At 33.4% G+C, this 19,409-nt stretch overlaps 1 protein-coding gene across 1 annotated transcript; it reads right to left on the reverse strand.

Annotated features, from left to right (window-relative positions):
- Positions 1 to 995: 995 nt before the first annotated feature.
- LOC130443243 (WD repeat, SAM and U-box domain-containing protein 1-like) lies at positions 996 to 17,479 on the reverse strand. The gene is made up of 13 exons (XM_056777778.1): positions 17,287 to 17,479; positions 14,593 to 14,711; positions 11,648 to 11,878; positions 9,367 to 9,453; positions 8,956 to 9,176; positions 7,989 to 8,321; positions 7,164 to 7,395; positions 6,932 to 7,103; positions 6,017 to 6,159; positions 5,471 to 5,753; positions 2,869 to 3,159; positions 2,037 to 2,232; positions 996 to 1,364 (listed from the first exon to the last, which is right to left on the reverse strand). The coding sequence occupies exons 2-13, from the start codon at positions 14,706 to 14,708 to the stop codon at positions 1,042 to 1,044; spliced, it is 2,628 nt and encodes an 875-aa protein (XP_056633756.1). The 5' UTR covers positions 14,709 to 14,711; positions 17,287 to 17,479; the 3' UTR covers positions 996 to 1,041.
- Positions 17,480 to 19,409: the final 1,930 nt, after the last annotated feature.

The following is a 19,409-nucleotide window of genomic DNA, read 5'->3' on the forward strand; positions in this document are numbered from 1 at the left end:
ATCTAATTTATGGACTTGGTCCACTTCAGCTTTGAGTCCCTCAAGATATGTCGTGTCAAAAAAGTTAGTTCAACAAAATTGGCCAATCTTATATGTTTACAAACACAGTTTTGAAAACGGGAAAGTATTCTAATTAAAAAAAAAAAAGATTTAAAACCGTTTATTTAAAAAAATATGCAAAATTAATCTCGTGGCGCACCTGTCAATAGCAATATCCAGCGGCAAAAAGATCGTTCGGCTGTTAAAACTCTTGAGGACAATTTTTACTTTCTGGCAGGTCCTTTTCTAATCCATAAGAACGGTTTTTCTAGTAGAATTTTCCACTATAACTGCATTCCCTAACGATATAGAACGATATAGAAACACGAATATATATATATATATATATAGTCTAATCCCTTTGAAAGGATGTTTTAAACAACTCCTTCGACCAACAATTTATAGGTATAGTATAACATATTTTTTCTTCGACGATTTAGATAGAAAAGAAGGAGCATTTTACTACCTCTTACAACTTTTTTCCATGTAGAACTGGTAACTTAAGACCACTACCAACAATCAATTTGTTTGACTCATAACCTCACTCGTATACAAGGTTTTCAGTAGGTTGTAACGTGGTTTGCGAAACGAGCGTCACTCAGTATAATATTGAGTGTTGGTGAAGTTGTAGTGTAAAGTGTAAAGTGTAAAGTGTAAAGTGTAAAGTGTAAAGTGTAAAGTGTAAAGTGTAAAGTGTAAAGTGTAAAGTGTAAAGTGTAAAGTGTAAAGTGTAAAGTGTAAAGTGTAAAGTGTAAAGTGTAAAGTGTAAAGTGTAAAGTGTAAAGTGTAAAGTGTAAAGTGTAAAGTGTAAAGTGTAAAGTGTAAAGTGTAAAGTGAAAAATAGCAATTTCTTTATTTTACAGTAATATTAACCTCTTTTGAAATACTCTCTTTAAATATGGCAATTAAATAGTAAATTATCCATTTTATTTCAAACGACAACAAAAAATACTATATGAAATTTCTTAAATTTTTATTATATTATGAAGAATGATAAAAAAGTTAGACTTCTTCTTCTGTATCACCGTTCAAATCTAAAAATTCGTAAATTGCAGTACGTAATTTCGTATTACTTATTACATTTGAATTAACGAGTTTTTCATTTGTCATCGGACTCGTATATTTTCCGGACATAAACCATTCGCTGATTGCGTTTTTTTCGTACGTATAACCATCGCTACAAATAACTGGATCGTTCATTATTTCGCGAGTAATTGGACACAGGAATTTATCGGGAACGTCTAACCAAGTAGCAGCATCCATTTTAATTTCTTTGTTTTTTAACCATCGCATTTCTTTAACGAATTTTTCTTTTACTTCTTCGTCTGAAAAGTTAAAAAAATCCAAATCAGAAAATGAATTGCGATCAATATTCACAATTGGTAGATCGATCATTTCAAAATTATTTTTTTTTAAACTTCTCTCTTTATCTGTGCCTGTACCAGTTCAATGGGGTTCAGTTCGCAATGGTGGTGATTCAATCACCGTGGTTCATAGTTTTCTGTAATTTCATCAATATCATATTCAGTAGAGAGTAGATTCAAAAGTCCATCGGCAGTTCAAAAATCGTTTGATGCGTACTATCATCAGTCAACGCCTCTTTCCTGTTGGTGGATTTATACCAGTTGATGAATTATTTTAAAAAACCTGTCTTCGTCTTATAACAGTTTCGTGTAAATCCATGTTTCTTTTAAATAAAATATTTGTCTTCTTTAGTTTCTTATTTCTTTCCCTTGATAGTTTTGGTACAATATAGTTTCTTTTTATTAATATAGAATTTCTGGAATGCTTTTCCCATCAGCTCATTTCTTTTTAAAGTTTCCACTTCGACACAGTTCATGGTAATCCTCATCATCTCGAACCGTGACTGGTGTCGAAACTTTTGAAGTTTTGGGTTAGAAAGTAGGTTTTATCAGTCACGTCGTTAATTTGATCTTGATGATGCATATATAGATAATTACTAAGAATCAGGTTATTATATTTAATAATAAAATTACCTAAATCCAATTCTGTACAAATTTGTTCTTCAGATAAAGTGATAATTTTCTTTCCGTCCAATGAATTCGACTTCACTTTTGATATTAATTCAAGCAAACCGATATTTTTCAACCAATTTATAATATCCAAAGTTGTCCAATTTATTATTGGTTTCGATTTCAATTTCATTTTATCTGTTACTGTAGATTGAAACATCTGAAATAAAAATTTTGGTCATTTTAAATCATTTTCGACAAGCTTTTCAATACCCTCTTCAGAGAAAGTTGCCACCAATGTAACCTAACCGTTCAATAACAAAACAGACCTTGAAACTTCTGGAAATTCCATAGAAAAAGCAGTAATGGTGAATCTGCGGTTTTCTTTAATTCTCCGATGTATTTCTGCAGAAATATAACCATCAGCCTGTAGAAAACACTTGGCGGGAGTATCAATAATGGCGGCCATGTTTAAGCGGCTGCAGCACAACGCCGACTGACGCCTGAATGTCAACAATGACGGAATGTGTAGTGTGAGAGTTTCGCAGTCGCCTCCAGCGCATTCCCGCGTAGCTTCTACGTGGAGCGATTAAGGTTTGAAAAAAACAGCCCTCGTATGATAAAAACAATAAAAAAGAAGAACTAGTGGTCACTAATTGTCTACAGAAATTTAGAACCGGTAAAAATAGACGGATCAGTTTATGGACGATATAGATAAGACCTGAAAATGGAATTTGACATCAAGAAATGTAAAAGAATGTAGTAAATGAAGAAAGAGATCATGGGGGAGATTTAGTGACCGCATTTGTCTACCTGGTGGCAATATTGTTTGAATTTATAAAAAATTATAACTTACCAAGTGTTGTGGTAATTTCCATAACCACAACGTTCGATCTAAACAACCAGTTGTAAGTAATGAACAGTCGATGTTAAAAGAGCAAGATGTTATTATCGAATCGTGATCCAGGACATAAAGGCAGTAAGCGCTATGGACAGACCATATTCTCGCTTGACGGTCTGTAGCTACAGAACAAAGAAATTCGCCCAATACTTGAGAATATCGGACACATATTACATTTCCTCCGTGTCCTCGTAGAGATTTCCATAATTTTATGTTCAGTAAATCGATTGATGGGTTACCGTTTTCCTGAAGTATCATAAATTAATACAGGATCTATAGAAATACTACCAATAAACAAAAATTACAGAATGGTTAATATTAATTTTGGATTTTGTAACTTATTCACCCAGTATATCGATATTTTTATCAAAACAGTTATACAAAATATGTTGATATAAATAAAATACAAACAAATCAAAAGTGGAATCTGTTTTTTAATCAGCAATTCGTAAAACGTCGATTTGATTAATAAGAATATAATTCCTGACGTATTAGTCACGCGATGAAAGACTTCCATCATTTCTATTTTAACATTTTATTCGCAAGGCTGCTGGATTTTCGTTAAAAGAATTATTTTTCTGCGAGCTAGACAACCTAAGCAACAAGCTTTTGTAATCGTGGTTGCCTAAATATTCGCTTTCATTCGAACTTCGAACGAGTACCAGTAATTTTGAAACGGAATTCAACTGGTAGAACTCTGGTGAAAAATTTTAAAATACTTTTATGTGCAAGTATAAAATTCCCTTTCCTATTGTTTCCTAGTATATTTAGTGATAAAAAAAGAGTATTAATCATGTATGTATGTATTGGGGTCTTGGGTACACTGCCACCCAAAAGATATCTTGTGAACCTCTTTCTTGCTGCGATGCTGGAAAACCCAGCTGATCCATCATTTCTATTCCTTTTAAAAAGTCTTCTATTTCACACGTACCCAAGTGTAGTGATCTGGAGTTTCTTAATGCTTCACACTTCGATAGAATGTGGATTAAGCTTTCGTTCATCTGCAAGAATATCTAGCATGTTCTTTTAATATTCGTAGATTGTTCTCACTTAGCTTGATACATTCAGTAGGTCTACTCTGGTTATAGTTTTGTAGAAGAGTCTTTGCCTATCTCAGCCTTTATCGGTTGTCCCAATAATTGTTTTTGCTTCTATCTACCTTATTTTCCATTGCTTTTTCCATTGTTCTGTAGCTGATACCACAGTAGGGTTTGTGTCCCATGAAGGGCTTGTATGTAATTTTATTCTTCTTGCCTAGCTCGTTTAATTTTTCTAGGCAATCCTAAACGTCTTTGGACCTTATAATATTGGAGCTTAGAACTCGAATGGTTGCTTAACTATCGAACAGTATGATGCTCTCCAATCCTTTCTGGATTTAACCGAACACATCTTTCAATTGCATGAATTTCTGCTTGAAAATTGCTTGGTGCACTGCCCTAGGCTTTCAGAATGTTTGGTTCTGGTATATTCCTATTCCAGTTCCGTTTGCTGTTTTTGATCAATTCGTATACTAACCATGGTAAACGACAAAGTTTTATTAACTCTCTGAAAGTATTTTTGTTAACGCTATAAAATATCAGGTGAGTGAATCTTTATTGGTTACCGATTATTTTGTATTCTCCCAAATTAGCCATCTTATTAATAAAACACGATTATTTTGGTGTAAATTCTAGAATTTACTAAAATTAGAATGAACTGAACCGCGAACGTACCTCATGACTAATACCCTTTGATTGATATACTGTTTCAAAAAAATAAAGATAAAACCACATCTAATATTTGTTGAAATTTTTTGATATCTCGCTTCGTTTTCGAGATATCGATACTTGAAGTTATAATCAAACGTTAACTCAAAATTCGCTTTATTGAAAAGATGGCGTTAAATATTTCGTTTCAAATGAATATTTTATCCCTTCAAATTCAATACGAAACTTGTAATTCAATAAAAAAAAAGATTTTTTATTTAATTCTTATATTATTTACGCTGATACTCCAAAAATTATATTGAAAAAAAACAGAAACAAAATTAGCCATTTTTGATAATTTTCATAACTCTGTGATGTGTGTGACTTAACATACGAGAAATACATGGGTAATTAAATGTTTTTCATAAAGAATTGTCGGTTGTTTTTCATTATGTACCGAAGCCCCCCATAAGAAAAAAAATAATAATAAAAGAAAACTAAAATAATCCTCACGCGAAGAAAATATTTTTTTAGATAATTTTGGCTGTAAAAAATTCATGATTTTTGAACTTTTTACACTCAAAGTGTACCACGAGAAGATTAGATTAGGTTAGGGTAGGTTAAATTAAGTTAGGTTAGGTTGATATATACAAATATTAAATAAAAATAAATTTCTCCAACTTTAAGTATCGATATCTCGAAAACGAAGCGAGACGTCGAAAAATTTTATTCCTCATTTTCAACTTATTTTGGGTCAATTTACAAAATGACATATTCAAATCCAGGCGCCACGGATATCGGACTCGTGCCATTTGTTTTTTACGTTTGTCAGGAAAATTTCAGTACAGTAATAATTCGGTGATAAAACTCACATTCGGTACTAATATTCTCCACAATTTGACGAAACTGTCGTTTCCGCAAGTTGCTAGTAAATAAGATTGAACGTCATCCGTTGAATTTGGTAAGGGCTCCATATTCGGTGACATATCACAATTCTGAATCCCATGTTCGTGAGCGTCTTTTTTCGTATATAAACATATATAATTTTCCAAAGACCAAATTCTAAAATTAGCGTCGAGTGAAACTGTAATCGCAATTCTTCCATCAGGAGAAATACATGTACCAGAAATAGTATCAGAGTGTCCTTCAAAAGTACTGAAAAGTAAATTTGATCAATAGCACAATAAAATCATATCATATACCGACTGTGTCCAAACGCTAAATAAGTACTGAAATAGCTTGTTCATATAAACCTGTTTATTCGAAATTATTTTCAATTTTTTATTAGCTAGATTCGTAGTTCAGACCACCGAGGGTAGTTTTCAGTGAATATCGAAGTTGCAGCCCGCATTTGATGATGAAGGTAGGTGGTTTTCAAAATAGGAATTATCAAAAACTATTTATAAAACAGTACGTACGTTATTTTTTCCATTGTTTCAATATTCCACAATACGGCTTTTTCATCATCCCCTGCGGTTATCAGAAAAGTATTATCGGGACATAATCGACAAACCTTAATAGACAAAACGTTCTTTGGTATCGATTTAAGCTTCTCGCCCGACTGAAATTGAAAACATTCCATTAATAATATTCATTTTGATATATAACTTTTCCAGTGAAAGAAATTTTATTCATAATTAATTTCTTTCCAAAATTTTCCAAGTAAGATGTAATTTGTTTTCTAAAATCATGAATGAATGAATGAATCAGATGAATGAATGGTTTGGAAAGTTTACTAAAGATCGTATAAACATCCATGACGATGACGATGACGACTACAATCTCCGTCTACCGAGCTAACCAAATGATCAGTGAGATACGAGGACTTATGCTAAGAGAAAAATTCACCAAGAGCCAATAACATCATCCATTACGTTCCTAAAACTCGATAACAATGAGGAGATCCAGAGACTGAAGAATAGATACACAAACATACTCCTAACAAACCAAAGAAAAATCCAAACAAAGTTTGACCAAAAAAGTGTGTTTATAGTTGATTTCATGGTATATGGGATCACCACAACTTATACATGGCTTCTAGGGAGCGATTTAAGGCTTAATACCAATGTAACAAATGTTTCAAGTGAAAAGTATGGATCTAGAGCCTAGTGACTATCGCCTAATTCGAAAAATAAGTGGTTAAATGGACAACGATTCGCTTCAAAACACTGTATCAAACTTCCTGAACTCAATTTGGCGTTGTGACGAAATAAATTTGACTTCCGTACAAATATATTAATAATAAAATTATTTTTTTCTTAATACGTCTCTTATTTACGTTAATAATTTGTTGTATCTACTATATTTACATCTGATAAGTTCTTTTTACATACATTAGTATCCCAAATCACGGTACCACCATCTTGTGAACATGAAACTAAAGTTTGACCATTTTTGGAAAATTCTAGATGATTTACGGCATACGTGTGTCCTTCAAAAGGAGAAAAGCAATGTTCTTCCACATTATTTTCTACCGAAATTTTAAAAATCCTTATAAGTTTGTCACTAAAAAGAAACATGGATCTTAAATATCTAATCTAATAAATAGAAATCAAAATTGTTCACCTAGATCCTATTGCCAATAATCGTTTACCATGAAAACAACAACTATTAATCGATCCATCGACTAAATCGTCAATTTTTTCAATAAGTGTTACTTTATTATTATCATTGTTATCATCCTGGAACAAATCGTTTTCTGATATACGATCGAAATAATTATTAGGTTGATTCAAATCAGATTCTAAAGTTAAATTGTCGGTTGTATCCCAAATAATTATACTTTTGTCATTTGAACCTAAAATTTCATAAAAATATATGAATAAACCAATAGATAAAATGATTTAGGAGAAAGGTTTAGTGATTTTTTCGATATCACTACTTTGGTATTGTTTCGAACTTCTTCTGTCCTACCTCAGGACCACTTCGTTTAGTCTGACCGCTTCTTTTCTCATCTTCTCGTCATGTTCGATCTTCTTCTCGTCTGATGAACTCACGTACCTGTTGGGGAACCAATTGTACCTGTCGACTCTACTTGTAATAGTGCAGTTTTTCATTACTTGGCAGATGGCTTCTTCCGGGTGTATTAGAAATTTTCCAGTTCCGCTGCATGGTTCATGATCTTCTTCATCTCTTTTTCCATTATTCTTTCGCCCTTGTCCAACGCAATTTATTCCTTGACTTAATGTGAAGGCTCATATACTAGCAAAAAAGCACATATCTCCTTTAAGAGCATTGGGTTCCATTTAGAATGAGCTCGAATAGCTGCTGAAGAGAGTATTTAGAGTGGGAGCAAATTATATTTTTTTTGTACATAATAATAATCTTTAAATAAGTCTAAAGCTTCATTGTTTATTATTTCATCGCTACGTGAACCATTTCGATACTCACCAGATACTATAATTGATAAATCCTTTGAAATGGCCGCACAGTTTACATATCTAGTGTGACCATCAAGCGAAGCAACGCAATTACCTTCATTATCCCAAACTTTCACCAACTTATCCATACTAGACGATACTAAATACTCCCCATTTGAACTGTACTTTACACATGTGACTGTTGAAGTGTGACCATCATAGATATCGAATAATTCGAAAGAAATATCACTTGTTGTAGAAGTTTTTTCCTTTATTATGAAATTCGCAAGAATTGTCCATATTTTGATTTCGTTACTATTACCACTAGAAGCCAATTTATATTGTCGAGATAGTGTGTTGTTTTCTATTGAATTAAAAAGAAAAATTGATATACAGTACACTAAAAATGAAGTAAGTCTGAAGGAAATTTAATTTACATCACCCGATACACAACAATAAGAAGCGGTTTGTTATAGATTCTAAGGAACGTGATGCTTTGATACGGCATACGGATCTGTCCTTGGTGTCGGATCTTTACAGATAAGTATCAGCGTGCAGACGGACATAACTACTTCATACGAAATGCATTACTTCCCAGTGAAAATAAATGAAACCAAAATGATGTCTTCCCTTCAGGTAGTGACACGATTGGGGCAAAAAAGATGATCTGGCTCAAACAGAGTTTGTCCACTGTACGCAGTCCAAACTGTGCACATCTCCACGTTCTAATATGAACCGCTAAATCGAAGCTGATCCTGGAATGCTACAAAGCACTCAATGAGCTGACTACCGACGGTAAAACTGTTTACGTGGATATGTGGAAATGAAATTGCTGATGCGATCTGACTAAACCTGGAGCCACTCAATTGTTGACCGTGCAAAATATTAATCACTGTAGCAATTATGATTACATGTTTTATAAAATATTTCAACTCAAACGTAAGATGTTCGTAAGTTATAATTTTTGGTTTTTTGTTGTTAATAAATGAAATCCTTACTAATAAATGTTATACGTTTGTTAATGTCCATTGAAAGTACACCCATGTCTTGAGCACTATCTACTTTCGCCACGGGAACACATGGTGTCTCTTTGGTAGTATCAAGTAAGTCCTCAGTGTTCCAAATCATTATATTTTCTAAAGAACATGCAGTAACCAAATAATAGGAATCGGGTGTGAATGTTAACGCTTGGGTAGTTCCTTGATGATTAAATATTGTCCTGAAACACATAATTGACAATCCTCTGTGAAAATATTGAGTTAAATTTTGACGAAATCTGGTACCGTCTAATTAGACAACATTGTTTGAAGCGATATTGTTAAATACTTGAAATTGCTTCCAAATTATTTAGTAATACATTGTAAATGATCATTTTCAACAAGGATAAAATGGTTTTCAAAATCACTTACTTAATCAGACTTCTATGTACCAAATCCCATATACATACAGCTCCATTATCTCCAGCTGTTATTAATAATGTACTGTTTGGAGAAAACCTGGAATGAGAATCATACCATGAAAACTTAGGAATATTGATATAGTATAAAACCGAACTCGGATCCATAAACATCACGTACATTATTCTATTGACTAGAGGCTCTTCACCTTAGAGAAGCTGCGGGTATGAGTACGAACATGTGGCCCTCGTCAAGGTACCAAGGGAAGATCCAGACACTGCTGCAACTGCGGTGTTCTTTGTGCTAGAGGATTCCATGGAACTCCAACCGAAACAACTTGTCATTTGTCTTTTTCAGAAACCAACCATTGTTATTTGTCTTTTATTAGAGTAATCCATATTTTCAGAAACTGTATTTTTGTCTTTAGACATTATCCTTAAAAAAACAAACTAACATTTGTCTTTACAGATGGTCTTTTACGAAATTAAACCATCGTTTGTTGTCAAAGAGTGGATTCTAGTACAACGAATCGTCTTTTGTCTGTAAAAAGTGTCTTTTACGATTAAAAACTGTCGTCTGTTTTAATAAAATTTTTTGCATGGGCTCTTTTCACTTTATCACTTTATCATTTCAAATATATATTTCAAAATGTTACGATTTGGTTGTAATATCGACGAGAATATTAATGAATCAAACATATAAAAAAATAGCATTTACGGTGGAAAATTTCCATGGAATTTCGGGAAGATAGAAAGTATCAATTAGATAGAAATCGGACAGCGTAATAATTGGCGTTGATTTTAAAACATTGAGCTGTGAATGTGTGAAGAAAAGATGGTATAAAGTTTAAATGAGCTGCTCTCAATTCTCTACGATGAAAATTGCAATCAGATCCATGTAAAAAGAAATAAAGTTCGACAGTATCAAGTTCCGTAGAAATAACGAAAATAACGAAATTTATAGAAAGAAAATACCCCTGAAGGGCTGCAACGGAAATTGTATCACATAGGCGGGGTAAATTGTACTTGGCGAGAAGGGGAAGCTTCTGATTGCTTGACTTTGACTTTTTTTTATAGATTCCAACAACGATGTTTTCTAATTGTTCTTTTGTTATTTGGACCTTTAAATAAACTGTTTTTGCTCTGTATTTTTTCTATAATTAGCAAAAAAATCTATCCGAATAACCCTCAAACATTAATACACAGACCTCCGCCTACGACAGGTTATTATTGCTGATAATTTTCTTATTTTTTAGAATGTTATTGATTCCGAAAGATGGCGGTAGTTACACTGTTTGCAATAATGCTTAAAGCTTGAGTACTTATCCCCTTATTCATCTTCAGGTTTACAGATATTGCATCATTTAACTTCTTTAATCTATCTTTCTTTTATTTCGGAATTGATCTTACGTGCCATATCTTTTTGTCTGTGGTAATTTATTCTTCTCAATTATTGTTTTCCTGGAATAGGTACGGATTCTATTTTCAATTCTTTTCTACCTACTTCGTTTCTAATTCTTAGTATCTTTATATCCCGAGTTCGTATTTTATTTTTGATTACTTCGTGAGTGTTCAGTTTTCACATCTATATATTGGGCCCAACTGTTAATTTATAGACTGTTAATTGTGTTTTCTGTGACATTTATTTTTCCCATATCTTTTGCTTTATGGTGAAGATGTTATCAGGAGCTTCTAGTCCAGTGCTAAAACCACTTCAGCTTATTTAATTCTTTTTATGTTAATTTTTCTTTCTATTATCCAGTAATCTTTCATATTTAGAAAATATCTTTGATAAGGTTATTAATCAATAATTTTGGTAGTCGTATCATTTCCTTTTTTTGTTTTTGCACCATGCCTAATACTTTATCATAATTTATTTCGTTTCTATTAGTCATTTTTCCTCTATTGTTGTTTCCATGTCGGTTTTTATCTCAAACTTCTCCCATATCTTTTGTTTTACATTATTGATAACTTCTTTATCTTTTAGTCATTCAATTTTATATTTTTATGTCTGGATAAAAAGTTTTCGTACTGTCTACAAGGACATCTTGCGCACGTTCAAATGCTCGTCTAACATCTTTAAAACGGTTTCTTTTTTGATATTCGATACACACGAATATGTGCTGGTATAAAATTTGCGAAGCTCCTTAATCATGATTAAATTCCAATTTGTACACATTATTTATAAACAATACAAAATAAGATTATAAGGGGAAAGTTCCTTTTAACAAATAAGATAAATTATAATGATTTCTTATTTAAAATACGTAGTATATAATAATAGTAGTTCTTACCTACAAATTCTAATAGCATCTCCATTTATTTGGGTAAATGCATACAGTTTAATGCAGCTATGTACGTTCCATACAACTGCACTTCCATCTACAGACGCGCTAGCCAATAATGAACCTTGAGGCGAGATTTTTACGCAAGTAACTTGATATTTATGAGCTCGTAATGGAGAAACAGATCGTTCTGTATACCCCAATCCAACGTTCCAATCCCATATCCTTACAGTTTTATCACTGAACAATAAAAGTGAAAATCATTTTTTACAAAGCATTTCATCAAAAAGATTGGTTAAATAATACAATATGAAATATTGTAGAGTGGTAGAGCTGCGCTGGTTATTACCACTAATCCCTAATTTGGTTGTTTTTAACCTTGGAGTAGTCGCACCTTGTTTTTTGTCAAGTACGATCGCGCTGGGTCGCATATTTATAATATAAAATTCATACAAAAGAAAAAATACAACAAAATACATTTAACACAAAAAAAAACTACTCCACTACTCCAGGGTTAATAATTCCGATTTTTCTAGATAGCGACGTGTACTGTTTCTAGGCTAAAAGTATAGAGAAAGATAAAGATAGGAATCTGCGCATTGTGAATAGTTTTAAGGGGGTGACTCATAGGAGAAAAGACGTATAGATGGTCATCTATCCAATAGGTATGGCGTTCCATTTTAGTCTCTACAACATCATTAATCGTATTCAATCAAAAACATCGAAACACATGATAGTAGGTTTGTTATATTCGATTCTGCTATATGAATATTGCTTCAATTATGGTTCTATTCTATTTTTTCGCTCCAACATCAGTTTTGGAGCAATACTTAGTAGTAAAATGGTAGGTTTATTTGGGAAAAGGATATTTATCTATTAATTCGAATAAATTTTTTTAATTTCTTACTGCTTAGTCATCTTTTATGGGGTTTTATTGTTAAAATATCTTGATTTTACGTCTCTATCAATCAAAATTCCGTTTAAAAGCATATAATATTGATAGTCTTCTCAAAATATGATTTTATTTAAATATAGAGTATGTCAAATCTATATTTTATTAATTTTTTGAAAAAATACTATTAGAACAATGGGTTTTCTGATTTTTAAATCTTCATCTATCAGCCATCTTCCATCCACTGCTGGATATGGGCCTCCTCTAGTTTAAGCCATCTATCTCTATCTTGAGCTGTATGTATCCAATTTCCTACAATTTTCTTTACATCGTCAGTCCATCTTGTTGGCGGCCTGCCTCTACTTCTCTTATCCATTCTTGGCCTCCACTCCAATATTCTTTTCGTCCATCTATTATCCGTCATTCGGGCTACATGGCCTACCCATTTCCATTTCTTTTGGGTTATAATTTCAATAATGTCCTTAACGTTTGTTCTTCTTCTTATGTTCTCATTTGTAATTCTATCCCTTCTCGTAATTCCCAACATTGCCCTTTCCATTGCCCGTTGCGCCACTCTCATCTTTCCCGCAGTTTGTCTCGTGAGGGTATGCGTCTCTGCCCCCTAGGACATCACAGGTATAACACACTGCTCATATACTTTTCTCTTTAGGCTTATTGGTAAGTTTGATTTCAAGGTACTACTCAACTTGCCAAAAGTCATTATCTTGCTTAGGTCGATATCACTGAAGACCACTAAAAATTACTAAAATGCTTATCATTGTGCAGTGTATAGGTCCATTGAACAAACAACAACAAGTTTGTCAAACACGTTGAGTGCAGTTTTAACAAACATTTCTGATTTCAACAAACAATTGTTTGACAAACATTTTCACCAAACAATTGCGATTCGACATAAAACATTAGAAAGTTAGGTTTTGTTGAAGAATGGGCGATTTGAACCGCCGCCGTCGTCTGGCTTGCATTGCAGCAGCTTATATTTTAATGGAAGAACCTCGTTCTCGTCGATGGTGACAGAGACAATTGTTTTTACGGCGTTATGAATATAGTGGTGATGATTTCCGAAATGATTTGACAGCCGGGTGTTTGTTTACACATTTTACGAAAATGACAAATGGGGATTTTGAATTGTTAATATCGATTATTGGACCAGTGATAAGTAAACAAAATACCAATTTTCGCCAAGCAATCAGAGTTCAAGATCGTCTGGCTATAACAATTGGCTTCTGGTGATTCCTATCATTCGTTGATGTATTTATTTAAGGTATCCAAACAAAGTATTTCAAAAATTGTTCCGGAGATTTGCACCGCAATTGTAAACGGTTTTAAAGAGTACTTAAAGACATCCAAATTCCAATTGGACACCAATGCTTCTTTTTTTCTGTTGCCCCCCATCCCGGACTTACAATTTGTTGCTAGTAACTTTTTCTTTCGTCCATATTGCACTAGAAGAGTTTCAATCTTTCTTTTAATCTCGGCGACATTATTAACACCTAAATCATCATCTAATGCATCTCTTCTTTTGATTTTGTTTTTATAATCATCATTATTAAGGTCCCACAATAAAGGTTTTCCTTCGTAAACATTAATTAACCTTATCAACTTCTCCTGGCTCCAAAACTCTTTACTCATTTTGCGGAAAAACCACACACACACACTTTCCCACTGAATATCCAGAAATTAAGCCAGAAAACCACTTCAAAATACTCTAAAACAAGCCAAACTGGTGGTAGGGAAAGTCACTGACAAACAATGTTCGATCTAGGACGGGAACATTCTAGACAACAAATATGGCGGCCCCTTTTCCTCCCATACATGAAATGTTTGTTGGGATAGCGTCCACACCAAAAACACCGGCGAACATTGTTTGTCAAAGAAAAAAGTTTGTCGAAATTTTCGACAAATGTTTAGCAAACATTGTTTGTCCAGTGGGGACGCGGCTAATATAGAATTCGATAATTGTTTGTACTGATATCGTAGCTGACTCATTCAATAATGATATATTCGATAATTTTATGTATACTTTGCATTTATGATCTTTTACCTTGACCCTGTAACTATTGTAGATGTTGTGACGAGGTCACAACACGTTACGTCACTAGTGTGCCCTTGCAGTATTTGTAAAACTTTGAAATTGTTACCAATAAATGTCTTTGCCATATTCTGAAACAGACAAGTTGGGAATTTCATTACGTGGAGTTATTTTTGTAATATCAAGATTAAAGAAGCAATTTCTAAATTTAAATCAATTTCAAAACGGGCGGATGACAAGTCTACAGGTCTACACCCAACTAGCAAGGTAGTTTTATCCTACCCAGCGAAAAGATTGTTTTTTATGGATGCTTAAGAAGAATAAATTCGCTGTGTAATCATCACGGGTATTTCAATTTCTTTGTTTGATACTAATTTATTGTATAATATAGTAACAACAACTTTAAAAATAACTAATTGTTGTTTTTCTGATAGATTGGCTTAAAATATTTTCAATAGAGTGTTAATTTGTATTCAATTTCATACTAAACATATTTAATGTCAAATATGATGTATAATTCATCTCCAAAATAATAGAATCTTATAATTAATTAAAAAAAAAACTGAATAGGCTATTTAATACATTGTATAACCTCCTCCGAAGACTGTTAATGTTAATAATGAGTTCCTGATACTTATTTTGATGTTAAGATCTTATCAACAACTCTTGGTGAAGAATCGAGATCAGTCTCACACCTGATCCCTCCACATACCATAACCTCGATAAATGTGCACCTCTTAAGTTGTTTGTAGACGTCTCAGATGTCTTTATGCTATTAAATAATGAACTTTGATGAACAATATTTTTGGCCATGAATCTTTATTCCAGTTTTCGTACTCTCGCGCTGAATCTAACCTTACTTCTAAGTTTGTACTTCTGGAACCGTTGATTATATTCATACTGAACACGCTATTTACACTACCACTACACCAGCACTCAATTAGTATAATTGGGAGTGTTGGTGTAGTGGTAGTGTAAACAGTGTGTTCAGTACTAACCTTACTGAGCAATTGCCAAACGACTTCTAACGTTATTTTACACTTTGGGAAAATGTTATGAACACCCTGAAGATAAGAAACTTAGTCAGGATTGATACAGTTACATCTTTTTCGCTTCATATTTAGGGTTGTTAATCGTTGTGGGTCCAAATATCCTAAACCTACACCACCTGTGCGCTTTATCCCCCCAATGTTGACTAATGAGGCTTAGTTTCTGGTTTTCTAATCACAATAAAATATCAGTTTTAAGGTTGAAAAGGATTTGAAGTACAAAACAACGTTTAATCAGTCCATATCCAAGGCTTTCTCTCGGTACTTTGTGCTAGTTATCTATTTTTGAGCAATTTGCTAGCATGGCCACCCAACCTTCATGTTATTTCAAGGCTTTGAACCGGCAACAGTGCCTCATGAAGTTATTCAATTCATCTAGAAGCGCTGCAGGCATCATTCAAAAGATAATAAAATTCATGTAGGTACCTTGGAATTGACATAACCAGATGGGCGACGTAGAAGACTAGGTAACAGAGCCAGAGCAAATAAAGTCGTAGGATACCTTCAAAACGTAGTATGGATAAACAAAATAAACAAACAGATCTATAATTACCAATACATCAGAAGCAACTCCTGTAACATCAAAAACGAAACAACTTTTGGAAACCACAAAAACAAAATTGTATCGCTAGATTTCGGATCCACTGACAGAGAAAAACAACGAAGCAATCTGAAGAAGATTATGTAAAATTGATATTAGCTATCGCAACAATGGGTGGGTTCACGTCGAATCATATGTTGCTTGTTATATCGGAATATAACATCCAGCTGATGGATTACAACACCAGGGAAGACTCCACCAGATACCCAAAGACAGCAACACAGCTTAACTACCACCAATAGTGAAGACTCAAAAAATAACAAGAAGAAAGACCATTTATTAGCAATAGAGGACCTGCTGATCTAGCAATAACTCGGAGAAAGACAACTTTAACAAGAAGATCAAATCTTTGAGGTCCTCATGATAAATCGGTGAAGAAAATAACAATTTTAGAGACTGGACACATCCAATGATAACGGATATTTTCTTTAAACCCATTGAAGTAGAAAGAAGAGTGAATAAAAAAGATTAATGACTCTAAACGACGAGTTTGAGGGGTTAGTAGAAAGTTCTTGTCGGAATCCTTTGTCCTTTGGGATTGTTGTGCGTTCTAGGATTGACATCTAGGATCCAGTTGTGATGTTAAAGGCTTTGTACTGATTTCGGATTGTTCTTAAATCATCAGTTGAGTTTATGCATGTTTCTTGAACTAAAATGGATTTTTCTAAATAATAAACCTCAACTTTGCTTGTGTTCAATTTGAATAGAAAGTTCTAGAGGCGTATTTAAAAGATATCTAGTAGGATAGATCCAAAAAATTGTATCCTCTGATTAAACTTTCGAATCGGTTTGTGATGACAGATTGAGGTTAGATTGGTTCAAGTTAAGTTACGTTTTTTTTGTTGCTTTAAATAGGAAATTTTTTTGAGTAGACGCAAATTTTACAAAAATGTTTGACTAATATAGTAAAAATTTCAATCTACGTCGCTGACTTATCCATGGGAGTTATTCGGAAACGGCGACGAAAATTATAATTTAAATACGTGACATACAGCACGTAATAATAAAAAAAGAATGTGAAATAAAACAAAACATAACTTCAATGTTAATACTCACAATACGGTAAAAAATAAACCACAAATTGGTAATATATGTAACAGATTTTGTTTCTAAGTATACGTACAACGATACTGTCAATAAAGGAGTAAATTAATTTACCACCAAGTATTGTTTGACTTCATATTGATTTTCTCCTTTATATTGATCATTCAATAATACATGACGTGGATATTAAATTATAGAGTTATAGAAATAGGTTATGCCTCTACTGTTATTAGCAAGACGATTTCTCAATTATTAAAATTTACATTACAAAAAAAGGCAACAAACGTTATCATACATTTATCGTTAGTTACTGAATACAGTCTCTTGCCTTTATAACACCATCAGCACTTCAAAATTCCGAAGAATTACGATAAACCAAATAGTTTATTCAATTCTCAATCCATGTCATATAATACACCTCAGAAATACCACACAGAAGTGACAACTTGCTCCAAGTAGAATTGAACGCATAAATGTCACTATGTCACTTGATGCGAAGTATACGAGGTCTGGCTATTAAATAATGAGGGCCTAGAGGGCGCTCTACATGGGTGGGGTAAAAAACGAGTAGTGCGTTAGTTAGTGCGCAAGATATCTTGTCTAAACACGTTTCCGTCACTATTATAGTATTAGTGCAGTAGCGGTCTGAAACGAACGTGATTTTTTCTCGTATCAATCTCAAATTTCTCGTTAGATTGAAAAAAAAACTCCGACAGAGTGCTACAAATTATTGCAAGAGGCCTATGGGGACAATTCTCTATCTCGTGCGCGTGTTTTTGAGTGGTTCGAGAGAGCAAATCAAAATTCAAAGCAATGTTGATCGTTTTTTTTTTTTCGACATTAACGGTATAGTGATGACTGAATGGGTTCTAGAGGATCAGACCGTCAACCAGATTTACTATTTGTCTGTTTTGACAAACGAGAATGTGTTCGTAAAAATCGACCCGATTTTGTACCAGGGCAAGCAGTATTTGGCAGAAACGCACTCGAGTATTCGTACTCACCAGATTTGGCACCGTGCGACTTTTTTTCCGAAGATAAAATCTGCTTTGAAAGGGACCCGATTGGAGTCGATGGAAGCGGTAAAGCAAAAAACGACAAAGTTCCTAAAGGCACTCACTAATTTTTATAATAAAACCCTTTTTCTTAACCATCTCGTTATTTAATAGCCAGACCTCGTACACTAATAAAATGAGCTTAAATTTAGAGAAAATGAGAAAAATAAATATTAAGCCACATCTAATGCTTGAATCTCTAGAGGAAGGTTATTATGTTGTACACTTGAATAATGATAAAAATAATACTTAATAATGAATTTATTACTAATACAAGTACATCATGTGCTACCCACGTAAATCGGATAGGAAGTGTCGTCAATCTCATCACCCTTACAAGTGACATATTGTTGTGTCTAAAACACCCAACTCCGTGTCTACAATACACCACAGAGGTTATCCTGAAATGAAGAACATATTCTGTTTTCAATAAATACAGAGTGGGCATGAAAAAACCTTAGATACGAGTATTTGCCACTTTTAATTCTGAAGGTAGTTGATTGAATAATGTTTTGGCATTGAAGGTGATGGATTTTTTCACCAGATCAAAGGTGGGTATTATTAAGGTAAATGTCGAAATATTTTCTTCTAGTAGAGTAACTATCTCTCAGCTGAATTGTGAAAGGAATCACTTAAGTATATGATTAACAGATCCTGATGGTTCCCATCAGAAGTGGTGAGATGTTGTTTCACTGTCATTATGTCACAATATAGTGTATTTCGAAATCATTTCAGATGGTCGAGCTGTCAATGAGGAGGTTTGTAATGGACAGCTGATCCGAATATATAAGGTTTAGTTCACCTCAAGTAAACTTCCAACAATACAATGCTAAACGACTTACTGCGAAAGTTACGCGAAATAGGATCAAAGAGCTTGGTGGTATTGAGCCCCTACTATATCCAGCATTTAGTACGGATATTGTACCATCAGATACATAGCGGAATTTTTGCGTGGGAAAAAATTTGATTCCAAATGATATGTTGTAAATGCAGTGGTCTCAATGTCGAGTTAAAACCATAGACTAAGATGAGATATACATCGAATATTAAGTTTTTCTTTTGTATAATTCTAATTGGAAA

This window comes from Diorhabda sublineata, chromosome 1, assembly GCF_026230105.1.
Source record: "Diorhabda sublineata isolate icDioSubl1.1 chromosome 1, icDioSubl1.1, whole genome shotgun sequence".
In the NCBI taxonomy this organism is placed as follows: Eukaryota; Metazoa; Arthropoda; class Insecta; order Coleoptera; family Chrysomelidae; genus Diorhabda; species Diorhabda sublineata.